This window comes from Solea solea, chromosome 8 (assembly GCF_958295425.1).
Source record: "Solea solea chromosome 8, fSolSol10.1, whole genome shotgun sequence".
In the NCBI taxonomy this organism is placed as follows: domain Eukaryota; kingdom Metazoa; phylum Chordata; class Actinopteri; order Pleuronectiformes; family Soleidae; genus Solea; species Solea solea.
The window spans coordinates 10066079-10079110 of NC_081141.1; the positions used below are offsets into that span (position 1 = coordinate 10066079).

The following is a 13032-nucleotide window of genomic DNA, read 5'->3' on the forward strand; positions in this document are numbered from 1 at the left end:
ATCAGTTTCTCTCCAGGGACAATTAAACGTCGAGCCTTTGCCAGGCAGACAGAGGTGTTCTTCACTGTGGGTGCTATGGAAAGCCCAAATTGTAATGATGAACCATCAAGGCCTGAGGTCATCAAGCAAGAAAATGTTGGGCAATGGTGCATAGTGAACTATGATGATGAACCTTCCCCAGGAATCCTGGATGTAGAAGAAGATATAAAGGAGGAATTTATGCACAAGAATGGTTCTACTGGCCAAGTCCAAGAGAGGACAGTAGCTGGTACAGGGATAACAAGGTTGTGTGCCTCAGGAGAGAGCCCCAACCTGTAAACAAAAGATCCGTCCAGTTGGATAAAAAGGTGTGGAATTTAATAGAACAACAAATGAGTTAAAGGTTCAAATATAAAACTGGAAAGTGTTCCCTATGTTTATGCTGTTTATGCATTATGTATGTATTAGTATGGTGGGATAACATAAACAAATTGCCTTGTTAAAATAAAATATATTGTTATACACTGTTGTAATGTCCACCCTGTTACATGTTGTCCATCCTGTTACTGCTGTGTCCAATCTGTTACCTGTTATAGTAATAAATTAAAATGGAACAATATGTTTGCTTGTTTTTATGGTAACTAATATGGTGAACTAATTGAAAAACTACATTTTTCTAAAAATTGGGCAACATTCAATTGAACTTCCTTTTTTATTGCAAAATAAATGAGTTGAAACTAAATTTTGCCTTAAAGCAATCCTTACATTTTTGACATGTCTCACCGTGCTTGGTAAACATTTGAACATGAACAACTCCGCCTCCCTCAAAGTCCCACCCTCTCCCACCTACCTGCGACGTCTGACACTCCCTCCTCCCCCGACACGTGCAGTTATAATGTGGGACACGCAATTGAAAGTCAATGGAGTGTGATTCAGAGGCACCGGTAAATGAAGTTTTCGCTGTGGGAGCGGCTGGAATTTATTCTTTTCTCTCATTTTCATTGTAATCTTTTGCTTGAAAATGATCAGTGCACGCTCTCTGGCTAGTTTGTTCATTCTGGCTGCTGGAAAAAAAATCAGTGCAAGATGGCAGACTCCACATGGCAAGTCTTTTGCCTAAAGTCTATATAAAAGACTTATTATATGGCTATAAGTAGTGTCTTTACTTTCTGCCAACTAGATATTTAAAGTTATCTACTTTCGACATAAACGTTTAACTGGAACCCCTGATGATTTTCATAATCACATGTAGCTTTTGCTAAAGTAGAAGAAGCACTGTCACAGTAGTAGAGTTTTCAAGGATACAGTGAAGACAATTTGCCTTTTAAATTAAAAAGTAGCTCAGCAGGAAGATCTGCATGTAAATGTCATGGTGTGCTGCTGAGGAACATGTGAGATGGTAATTGTTGATTTACAGCGGGAACAAATCTCTTCAGACATCATTGTAAGCGATTTGCAGCTGCCACAGACGGGCATATATGGCTATGAGAGTTTTTGGTTGAAGTTGATTTACTACATTAGTTACTTTGGAAAAGGGCAATTAAATACACCACTTAGTTGACACATAACTCACATTGTCTTGAATTCTTTGTTTCACCTTTATGCTGATGCACTCACAGAATCTCTAAGGTCCAGCTTGAAAATTAAATAAACAAATAACCCCAATGCAGGTGACAGTGATTATCATTTATTTGCGTCCTTTTATAAGATTAAAATGGTGGAAATGAGAGGATCCTCTTCATTTTATTCTGCTGCCAGAAGAGAATGCTGACTTATCGGCTTAGTGTGTACTTCAAAACAGAATGCACTGTATGTATACACCTGGCAGGGACTTTAAACATTCAAGACATGATTAATTTTTGAATTAAGTTTTATCTGTTTTAATCAGCAGCTCCAAACCTTTAAAGCTGTAGTGAAGCACTAAGAATCAATTTATTTGCCAAGAGCAATAAATGTGCAGGAAATTGTCCTTGTGACTTTGATGCATGTACACAGACTCCCAGGGCGACTTACAGTGAAGTACAGAATGAAAGCTATGATAGATTGACTTCAGATTCAGTGCAAGAGGACAGAACATTATACCGTGGTGTATATATATCACCCAACATATATTATGCACTTTTTTTATAGCCAATCCTGGCATCACAAACCTGCAGCAATGGAGGTAAAGAGGGGTAAAGAAACAAGGTATAGAGACAACATGTAAAGATACAGTATATTTGCTCTGAGTGAGATTATTAAGTGTTAGCTGCATTAACTCCTAAAGCTTTAAAACTGCAACAGGCGTGAAATAAGAACTAGATGACAGATGAGTCTGTAAAGACGTTGCTTGTTTGTTTTTATGCTTATTTTGTCAGATTTTCTTATATTACTCTCCCTTTTACACAGTTTCTTTGAAGCCTAAGCAGTTATTGTTACACGTCCCCTTTTCCGCTGACTGAAGCTGCATAGAACAGCCAATAGGAGTGCCCTCTCTTTCTCTGAACTGTCCTGTGATTGGTCAAAATCTGTCATGAGCCACATTTCACCAAGGCTGAAAAAAAAAAACTATTGAGTAAGTGTGGAAGTCTTGTTCTCTCCCAGATCACTTCATTTTCATTATGCTGAAAGGTTACCATTGAATTATAGATAAAAAAAAGAAAGTTGCCTACCCTTGTTTTAAATGAACAGCACTCAGCAGTGTCTGGAGATGAACTCAAAGGGAATGACAGTAACAGTGTTGCTGTTAAGACCAGAGGGAGTTGAGGGATCCAGTGTCACAAAAACCTGCTTAATCATTTCTTTTTATTGTTCTCTGACTAAATTTGATATGATACATGTGCTGACTGCAACACTAATGATAACCGTTAATGCATAGTGTTAAAAAAAAAAAATAAAGCCAGTAAATGAGGGGAAAAGGTGCACTGATCAGCACTGATGGAATCCTGACATCATTCCTTTAGTGGTTTTCTGTCATTTTACAGGAACATTACCTTTATCACAGCATGTGCAATTTTCTTTATTCCTGATGTCACACACAAATATAAGTTCTCTGGAAATGAAGTGTAAATAATCAGAAATGGTGACCATGATTTACTACTAGTATGTCTATGTTGTAAATGTAGAGTTATCTAGCTACTCCATTGACATTGAATGCTTAGTGACCATCAGAAAACTGCATCCATGTGACTTTTGTGCCTTTATCTTACTATGACACAGCGTTTTAACTGTGGTTCCACATATGCATGAAAAGTAAGACTTTAAGCCAATAGAAGCCACAGAAACTGCAAACCGCACTGTGGGAGTTCCGAGATTGGCAACAGTTAGTGAGTGTTCATCAATTTCACAATGAGGCACTGAAGCATTGTTAAGTCTAGCACTGAGGAAAACAAGCTGATTACGCTGTAAACGGATTGAAAGGGAGCGTTAAATGGAGAATAGAATACACCGTAAACATGAAATGCCTTCCACCTGTTTCACATGTGTCATTTGGAATGTGTCAAATTTTCTTTGAAGACACGGTTGTCTTCTCAAGGACAGATATATGTGTGTGGGTGTCTTTGTTAATGTGTGTGTGTGTGTGTGTGCATACATGTTGTGTGTCAGACTGCTTTTTAAACCTGATACAGATCAATTTTTAATCTGCTTTGTATCTGTCCAAACACATACAGAAGCACACCCAAAATGTCCCTCAAAGACAGACACGCATGCATGCCCACACACACACACACTGACACACACACTCTGTCCTCTATCACTGGTGAGCCTTTTTGTCTCTTCCTCCTTGTCAAATTCAATTATGGACGACATCACTAAAGGAATCTCCACACGAACCAATTACCACTCAAACCTCCTGGGTGTGTCTGTGTCTACACGATGATCTTTGCATGTGAACAGGAACGGGAAACATGATAGCAAGTATGTAGGAGACACTGTCAAGGACAACAGCAGACGTCTTTTTCTCCTCATGGTAGTTCATGGTAGTTCCTCACAGCAAGATGGTTGTTGGTTTGAATCCTGGTCTGACCAGGGACCTTTTTTTTGTTAATGTTCTCCCAGTGTGTGTGATGTGTATGTTGGACCTCACCCAATGTCACCTAGGACTGGACACACCTTTGATTTTCAATTTTAAGGTCACAATTTGATTTGATTCTTTTTTTCTTCTCTCTTTTAGCACAGATGTGTCTGCCATTTTTGGACTTAGTTTCTTAGATCATTGTTTTTATGTTATGATAACTCATTTTGATTGTCTACATGGTGTAGTGAGTGATAATATGATGTTTATGATTTGTTTGCAATGTACCAAATTTAAATAATTAATTAAGAATACGAATGTAACAATAACCAGTAAATGTTTTAAACCAAGGTTTTCCACCACCAAATATGATCACATGTCTGATGCTACAACACGCCTAGCGCTAGTTATCGATTTAGTGCAAGTTAAATTTTGAGTAAGTTTCGCTCCAAATGAGGACAGAAGAGTTTCCACACCGGTGATGTCAGAGGAAAACAGGAGGTTTGAGTTTGGTCCAAATGTGTTGCCCAAATCAGCAGTTGCCATGGTTACTATTAGTTGGCAGTAGCTTTGGGGTTAGCGGTAGGAGGTAACGTGTAGTCTTGCTCCAATGTGTTTTTTTCCCCTATGGCACGCCTGCAGGACATTACACTGGGGGCGTGGTTAAATCCTCAATTCCACCTTTGCTTTCCAAGGTCGAGATTGTGAAGTCATTTGATTTACAATCGAAATTGTGACACCCGGGTGTAAGGCAAAACACAGGGCTTGTGTGATGTCATACCTTAAACTGCCAGAGTCAAGCTCAACAAGTTCAAGAGTAATACTGAACTGTAGATGATTAAAACGACTGAGAAGTAATTAAATACAAACTTTCAATGTTGACCTTCAATTAATAAACTTTTAAAATACCAGAAGAGTTTGGTGTGTTTGCTACAGTGACAGGTGACAGTGCTTCCTGTTCCTAAAGCCTGGGATCATGAGGATTATAGTGTTCAGGTGTGTTTTGGAGTGGGACAATGCATCTCTTTAACCTACAGGTTAGACTACGAGTCCAACAGCATTAATACCCACATATGCAGTTGCTTTAAGCTAGAATGAGTTCAGTTTCTTAGGTCAAAATATTTGCCACTAATGTCTTTTCTGTCTCTCTCAACATTTCCTGTCTTCTTGTTCACTAATTTCCTCTCTCTGTTCGCTGCTTAACTTAATTCTAAAGTCCTTTACCTCTCCTTGTCCAAGACTGACTTGCGCGAGGTCAGGATGATGGTACTAATTTATGTGTATGCGTGCACATGTCCCCTGTCTGTCCCCTTGGAGTTTTGACATCAGTGACCTACACATATTGCTGAGTCATCAACAGTGACACATGCTCGCATCAGAAATGACAGCGTCTCTGGGGAACTTAACAAGATAGTTTACACGGACAGAGAATGAGAGGAGACAAGAGGGAGGGAGGGCAGAAGTTATTATCTGTGTTGTACATCACTGCTGCTTATGTTGTTGTCATGGGAAAATGGGCTAAACAGAACAACAAGACCTGCATCAGTGAAATCCAAAGCAGCCACTGACGGGTTCAGCCAGTCGTTTGCATCCATACTTGCATTAGGAGCATAGAGGAAAAGCGCTCTACAATCTATCCTGCAAACCTTTATCCACCATGAGTAATTGAGGCAAAGTTTTGGTTAATGGAATACAATGTGAAATCAAATTAGAACTTGCTTGTAACTTGCAACAGCTAAAACATTTTTAATGAGTTTATAGTTCACGCTTACATATTTAAAGAGACAACAGACAACTTTTCTTTTCTAAACAGTTAATGTTTTGTCATTGTAGTAAAGACACAGCAGTAGCAAGACACCAGTAAGGATGCAGGCACCTTTTGTTGGGGCTGTGATGTATTATAATCAACACTTTGACATGGAACACATATATGATATGATATAAAGTGACTGCCATTCTCTTTATTACTTCTATGAAAACCTTTTCATCTGAAAATTATTGCAAGCTTTTGATGTGATCAAACCACCTTCTGACCTGGAGTCAGACAGGCTACTGTTGTGTTGTGGATGGTGTTGTTTTGTGTAACCATTACACCAGGGCTCCCAAACTCAAATTACTTGCTCGCCAATGAGTATCTAGTGCGGCCAGTAGGGGGTTGGTCAAGTGAAAAAAATTGAAAAGTGAAAAAGCGACTGTTCAGGTGTTTTCACAAAATTTCAAAAATAAAAGTGTCTGTGTTGACATGGCCTAATATGTAGTTCACAATACAAATGCAAAATTAATAAGTCATTATAATATATTAATATATTAAATGCTGGGCCACATTAAATTGAGTTGGGGGCCAGAAGTTTGAGACCTCTGCATTGCAATGTGCAATCTGTTAGTATATACTTTCTGCATAACACAACCCCAACCCCCCATCTAAATACTGTGGAGCAGCATGGGTTTCACTTTGGTTCACTTCCTGAATAAATGTGTGAATTCGTGTGGTGTCCAAAAGTTGCTTTGTGTTTTATTTTTATTTTTTAAACTTTACACCTATGAAATGATTCAATTTTCTCCCTCACTTTTGTCTCACTTGCTAAGAAGAGCATGATTAAACAGCTTAGCTCCACTGAACAGCAGATCAGTGGTTGTATCTGTTGTGTGTGTCACAAACACAGTGCATTCTGATTTCAAAATAAAAGCACTTAATGTTTCTGCACTATTAAAAAACTATATACAGTATATCAAAAGTCTGCAACCCTATCCTTTGCCTGAAAGCAGACATTTTAAATACAACATATTTAACATTTCGACAACGTCAGGATGAAAATGGTAAAGAGGAACATTTCATGAAACTGTTTTTATTGTTATTGATCAATAATTCTACAGACTTTGGCCGAACACAGGGCAGTTCAGAAAGACACGTCCCTCTTTCTGAAAAGCCAGATTCTCTGAACAGCACAACCACACTTCTTTTCAGATAGAAGGTACACGTATGAGCAGCTGTTTAGATGAACAGCCAATAGATACAATAGACAGAACTCTGAACTCTTTCTAAAGTGCTCTGATTGGAGAAAGCCTTTTCAAATTCCCAAGACAGGAAACAGAGACTAATGGAGATGTACAAGTCTCTCTCATACCAGTTAAATTACATTATGCTGAAACGTTATCATGGAAAATTGATGTTACCACAAAAATGTGTTGCCTACCCCATCTTTAACTCTAATTTTAGTCTTTATTGTTAGTAAACATGCAGTTTTTTTTGTTTTGTTTTGTTTTTTGTTTGGTTTCAGCTTCTTGGCAGAGATTTTTACGCCAGATGCCCTTCCTGACGCAATGACCCAATCTATCCAGGCTTGGGACCCCGTGGCTGAGGTCAGTTTAGAGTGTCCAATTAACAATGAGCAATGGGGATTGGGTACCTTATTAAGCGCTAACCCAGCCCTTGACCTGGTGGGGACTCAAACTGGCAACCTTCCAGTTACAAACCTTTCCACTTGGTCATGGACTGCCTAAGTAAACATGCAGATGATACATTGATATGTTCTGTCCTAATAGTGAGACATATAATGTTTGAAGTCCATGAGAAAGTGATGCCTCAGAATCTTTTAACAAATTAAGACAAAGACGGCTTAAGTAACACACATGCTGGTGGCAGCAGAGTGAGTGGTAGTGTGTTTAAAAAAGAACGTTGGTCTTTAGTTTTGAGAAATATTTATGGCATTTATAGTATGCTGTTACTTTCATCTCATCTCTTGAGCCTTTTTTGCTCTGTGTCAATCATAGTATTTTGTCGAGTCTCATATTGTTCTATAGAAATCAGAATGGATTTAATTTAGGAAAGGTAAGGGGTGAGCCTAACTGAGGGATCATCACCCGCAACCAAAGAACTATTGGACAGCACAAGAAAAATCAATCTTACCCAAGGAAGAATTATGATGTCATGCAATGCTGTAAACAAAATTAAACAAACAACCCTCAGTGATAATGTTAGGGTGGTTACTTTTTTGTAGTGCTGTCAAACGATTAAAATATTTAATCGCGATTAATCGCATTAATGTCATAGTTTAATCGCAATTAATCGCACATTTTTATCTATTCTAAATGTCCCTTAATTTCTTTGTGTTTCTTTCATTTCTGTGGATCGGCTTGCTTTGTGTAAATGTTTTTCACTTGCATATTTTGAGTTATTCCTCTTATTGTGAGCACCGCACAATAATAAGAGAGTCTGTGTATCACCCTGCAGTGCTGTGAATAAAGTGCTGTTCTTCAACGCAGACAGAGTCCCGGGGTTTAATGTGTTGTTATCGTAATGAGCTAATCCGAGCTAAAGGAGCTAGCGGTCTTCGGTGGTCTCCTCGCTACGGTTCGAGGGTCAGCCAGCTTGGTTGATAACACTGCATACATCATTACTTGGATGTGGGGAGTGCGTCGAGAAATGATCCAGACTGCGTTGGATACAGAGAAGCACACAGCGCTCGCCATCCACTCAAAATGTAACGTAAGCCTTCTACTCTTTGGCCGGCTCGCGTGCCTGTTGTTTTGTTTTCCGGTCTAGCTAGATCTGGTGTGGTGTTGTAGTTTTTCTAACGTAGTTGTTGCAACAGCATGTGAAAAAAACCATAAAGTTTGCTAGGCCAAAAAGAACGCTTATCTCGTGATAAAAAATTGACATTGTTAAATTGGGTTTGCTGCCGTTGACTGACAGCACTAGTTTTTTGCATCTTACTTTGGTCTCTCTGTAAATCAATTGTTTAATTATAATTAGTGCTGTCCCAAGTTTTAAAAGGTAGATATCACTACAAACAGTGATGCTAATGGGCAGAAAAATTAAGCAGATGAAGAAGTAATTAACGGGTTCCACTGGTTCTCATGTTCCCACTGACACCGATCAGATCTGAAGCGTATAAAAACCTGCACATGTTACAGAGTCATTTGACCTGTGAGTTTAATGCCTATTAAACACATTCCCACTAGTGAAAAACCCATTTAAAGCTGGGATTAAATGGGTTTTTTGACCAGTGGGAATGGGAAGTTGTCTCCTGATGGCCAATTAAGTGAACACAGGTTTCAGACACTTTGGAATTCGTCTCTGGATGCATTTTTCCATAGAGCCTATGGTGTAAACTATGGACAATAAGGGATTCGAGCGTTAGGTGGTCAAAAATGTGGCGAAGGTGCTGAGCAGAATAAAGTAGAAAACACATTTCAATTTAACTGAGAATCGTTCCCCACTAAGATCGCAAAAGAAAATAAACGAGAAAGCATCCTTTTCCTATGTACAATGTTATCCATTTCTTTTTATACATGTACACGCACAAAGCACACACTTGCAACACATTCATCTGAATTAGTTCCTTCCATTTTCACCGTGTTGCTATTGATCGTATTTAAACAGCACCACTCCTGTTGGCTTGTAGCAGGAAATTGGCTTCATATTGAAGCTGTCACAGCGAGGGTGCATTTCATTTCAGGCCCTAAAGGCACAAGGATCGTAGCACAAGAGGAATCAATCTTCAGTTTCCTGCATTGGCTTGTTTATGTATAAGTATTTCTTTAAAGGTATTCTTGGTTTTAATGAGCTAAGTAGGTATGTTGTTATGTTAGAGTGGTTGAACACATGAGTGTGTCCTCTGATGAGTTCGAAATGCACCTCATGCTTCAGAGAGACATTTTAAATGAAAAGGGATACAACAATACTAATCTCATGCAACAGAAATCGTGATTTTGGGCAAACGGCACCTATACTCATATTATGAAAGCTCATTATTTTTGTTTGTGTCAATGAACAGTATCAGTTGTCTACACATTTAAAAGGAAAAATATGTTTTTGTATTATTGTGGGATGTTGTGATCTCCATATAGACCAAAATGAATGACTGAACTACTGCATGGATGCTAAACCAAACCACACAAAATGGTTCACTACAGAGAGACCACTGGCCAAAGAACCATAGAGAGACTTTTTTTGGACACAATCTACATAAAATCAAAGTGTGTTCCCTCTTCAAGAGCAGTTCCTGTCAGTCCACCCCCTTCAAACGGCAAAGAAAAGGCACTTTGACAAAAAAGGTTAATCTCCAAGCCGCTGTGCTCATTCCATCGAGCTACTAAGGAGCGAGTCAGACTCAAAAGAGAATAAATAACAAAGGCATTTCAGACAAATTCAGAAAAAACACAGTTTTGTGACTGCAGGGGAAAATGTTACTGCAGCACATGTCGCCTTTCTGCAGAGTGATAACAACGTTCTCAAAGGAACCTGACAATGGAAGAACGAGACACACAGGTGAAGTCACTACACTCTGACTTTGTGTTGTGAATATTCCTCAAATTGCTCAGACAGTGAAATATTTTTTATATAATACAATCTAATTGGGGGCCAAGTGGCACTTTTATTTTGGAAAGAAAAACTGTTAGTTAAATTATAGTAATATTGAAAGTATATTTTTTTGTATTTTATAGGTCAATATAAGACATATAAAAATAGATATGCAATATTGAAATAGCCTTGGGAGTTGAGGTCAAATAATCACACAATAAACAATGGGGTTCTTGACACAGATCAATAAGCTTCCATTCGTGGTATTTTAGAGAGTGTGATTATATTTAACAAAAATAAAGTTATGTTACTTCACCACATATTAGCAATTCGGAATAGTTTTCAAGTGACATTCAGCAAAACAAAATTGAAATAAAAAACAAAAACAAAAAAAACTGCCTACTGTGTTAAGTGTCCTATTTTTGCACACTCTGTCGCATTAAGAGTAAAGGGAACACAAACCCTGAGATTTTGAGTTACAATGATGACTCAAGATGTATTTCTCGCTGTGTAAAATATTCACAGTTTACCTCCCTGTGCTGATGTGACATCCTTTTCTCTATTAAATATATATATATATATATATATATATATATATATATATATATATACATATATATGTATATTTAAAAATTAAAACGTTTCTCAGGATCCTGAGAAATTATTTCTTAATCCATATTTCACAGACTTGGCAGACCGTGACTTAAGATGTTTTTCGTGAATTGCCAAAGGCCACTTTTTACCGAGGCACATGTTCAGTTAGAAAACTAAAAATGAGGTGCTGCGCAAACCAAAAACCGTGTAACTTTTCTGATTACCATAACTATATGCTAAGTGCCTGCTGAAAATAAAAATTTGGATTCTGAAATGTGGCACAAAACATGACTCATTCAATTAAAAATAAAAGAAAAAAAGGTGTGTGTTATTTTTAAAGCGCACCTTGAGGACGTCCACGTCTGTTGACCTGCAGGTGACCGAGTCGTCCACCTCCCTCACCTGTCCATCCATTTCCACGGTAACCAGTTTGACTGGAATGGCAATACGTCGCCCCGTCAGGATGGCTGTGTTCACCACGTCTGTGTCCTTAAGAGAAAAATAAAAGACAAAGAGAGAGAGAGAGAGATGATTATATACCTCACAATTATTATAATCAACGTGATTACATTTGATTAGCTCCTTCAAACAAAATAGCACAACAAACCCACTCTGTCTTTTATACACACACACACACACACACACACACACACACAAACTCTCAAGACTTTAAGGACATGTGACTGTTGACAAGTTGCGGGATGCCCCATCCTCTAACCACACACAGCAATGTGACCTTTACTTAATGAGATCTCTGTTGTGCTCTCTAACACACGCACACACACACACACACACTGGTTTCCATGAATGCAGAGGACATTGCATTGACTTACATTAATTTCCTGGAGACTTACTTTAACCTTAACCATATTTACGACTGACCTAATCCTGACCCTGGGTTTAAATTAACCCTGACCTCAGCCTAACTTTAAAACATGTCTTCATCTTTAAATGTAGTCATTTATATTATGAGGACTTGATTTTTGTCCCCATAATGTGACGGTGTAAACAGATATTGGTCCCCACAGTATGAGGAATACTAGGTGCACACACACACACACACTTTCCTAATCTGCATTTCTCTCAGTTTTCCCTCGATTGAACAAATCGCTCAGCCTGACCTGAAATCAGGAGAAGATACCAGAGATACACGTGATGTTTGCAAAATGACAGAAGACAGTTGCAGGTTGAAAGTGACAAACAGGTGAGGAAGAGGAGGAGGAAGGGTGGGGACAAACAGGATTAAAAGCATGGGAAAGATGAAAGAGGGAGTGTAGGAGAGGATGATGAAGGGCACAAAGAAGGCAAGCAGGCAAAAAAAATCCTCCTTTCACCTTGAGGGCTGGAGAGCTGATGGAGGGATAAAAGCTCAAAGAGGAAGAAGAGAAGGATGACAAGAGATAAAGACAACAAATGTAATTTCTATGTGTTCGTGTCAATGCGTAGTCTTTACAAGATGTATACTGTGAATTCTGGGGCAGTAATCTCTTCGAAATGCCACAGATAACATCATGTTTACATCTCTGCTGTCTTCAGGCAAAGAGAGATAAAGAACGAAAAACATCCTCCAAGTGAAGCACAGGAAGTGTCTTCATTTACATATGACATATATACGTTTTAATGTATCCATTCACATACGGTGGCTTTGAGTCCACTGGACATACACTCGTTTAGTTTTATTCATAACAACATTCACCCCCATGTTAGTGACATTCTCACTGTGTTACATGTTTATACATTCATTCTATCACTTTATCCTCCACATGAATTCCCACACACTTTGTGGAGGGGGAGGGGCCTGGGGGTATAGAACCCATTATACTTTGCTGCAAATCCAAATAGCGGTTCAGAGTCAAGATTGTTTGCCCCACTTTTAATTGCAAGTTAGATAAACTTATTTCTTATTTGTCTGGAGAATAATGTATGGATCTATACTGAAATAAATCTAATGGATTTTGGTGCAGATTCAGTTCTGTCAGATGAATGCACTGTGGATCTACCTGGAGCCACAAAAAAGAGTGTTGTAATAGATTCTTCACTTTTAGTAATAGTGGGAGATTGGCTTAACAATCTCACATGACCAGGTCAGGAATAGCGTATGTTCAAATAAAACTGCCTTTATTCTAAAGTCATATCCTATTGCTTGGTTAAAGCCCGTGTT

General features: G+C 38.5%; 1 protein-coding gene across 1 annotated transcript in view; it reads right to left on the reverse strand.

Annotated features, from left to right (window-relative positions):
• Window positions 1-13032, reverse strand: part of si:dkey-215k6.1 (transmembrane protein 132D) — a 260128-nt gene that overhangs the window by 34489 nt on the left and 212607 nt on the right. Inside the window, exon 6 of the mRNA XM_058636093.1 lies at window positions 11217-11360. Within this exon, the coding sequence (XP_058492076.1) occupies window positions 11217-11360 (144 nt within the window). The remainder of the gene's footprint in view (window positions 1-11216; window positions 11361-13032) is intronic.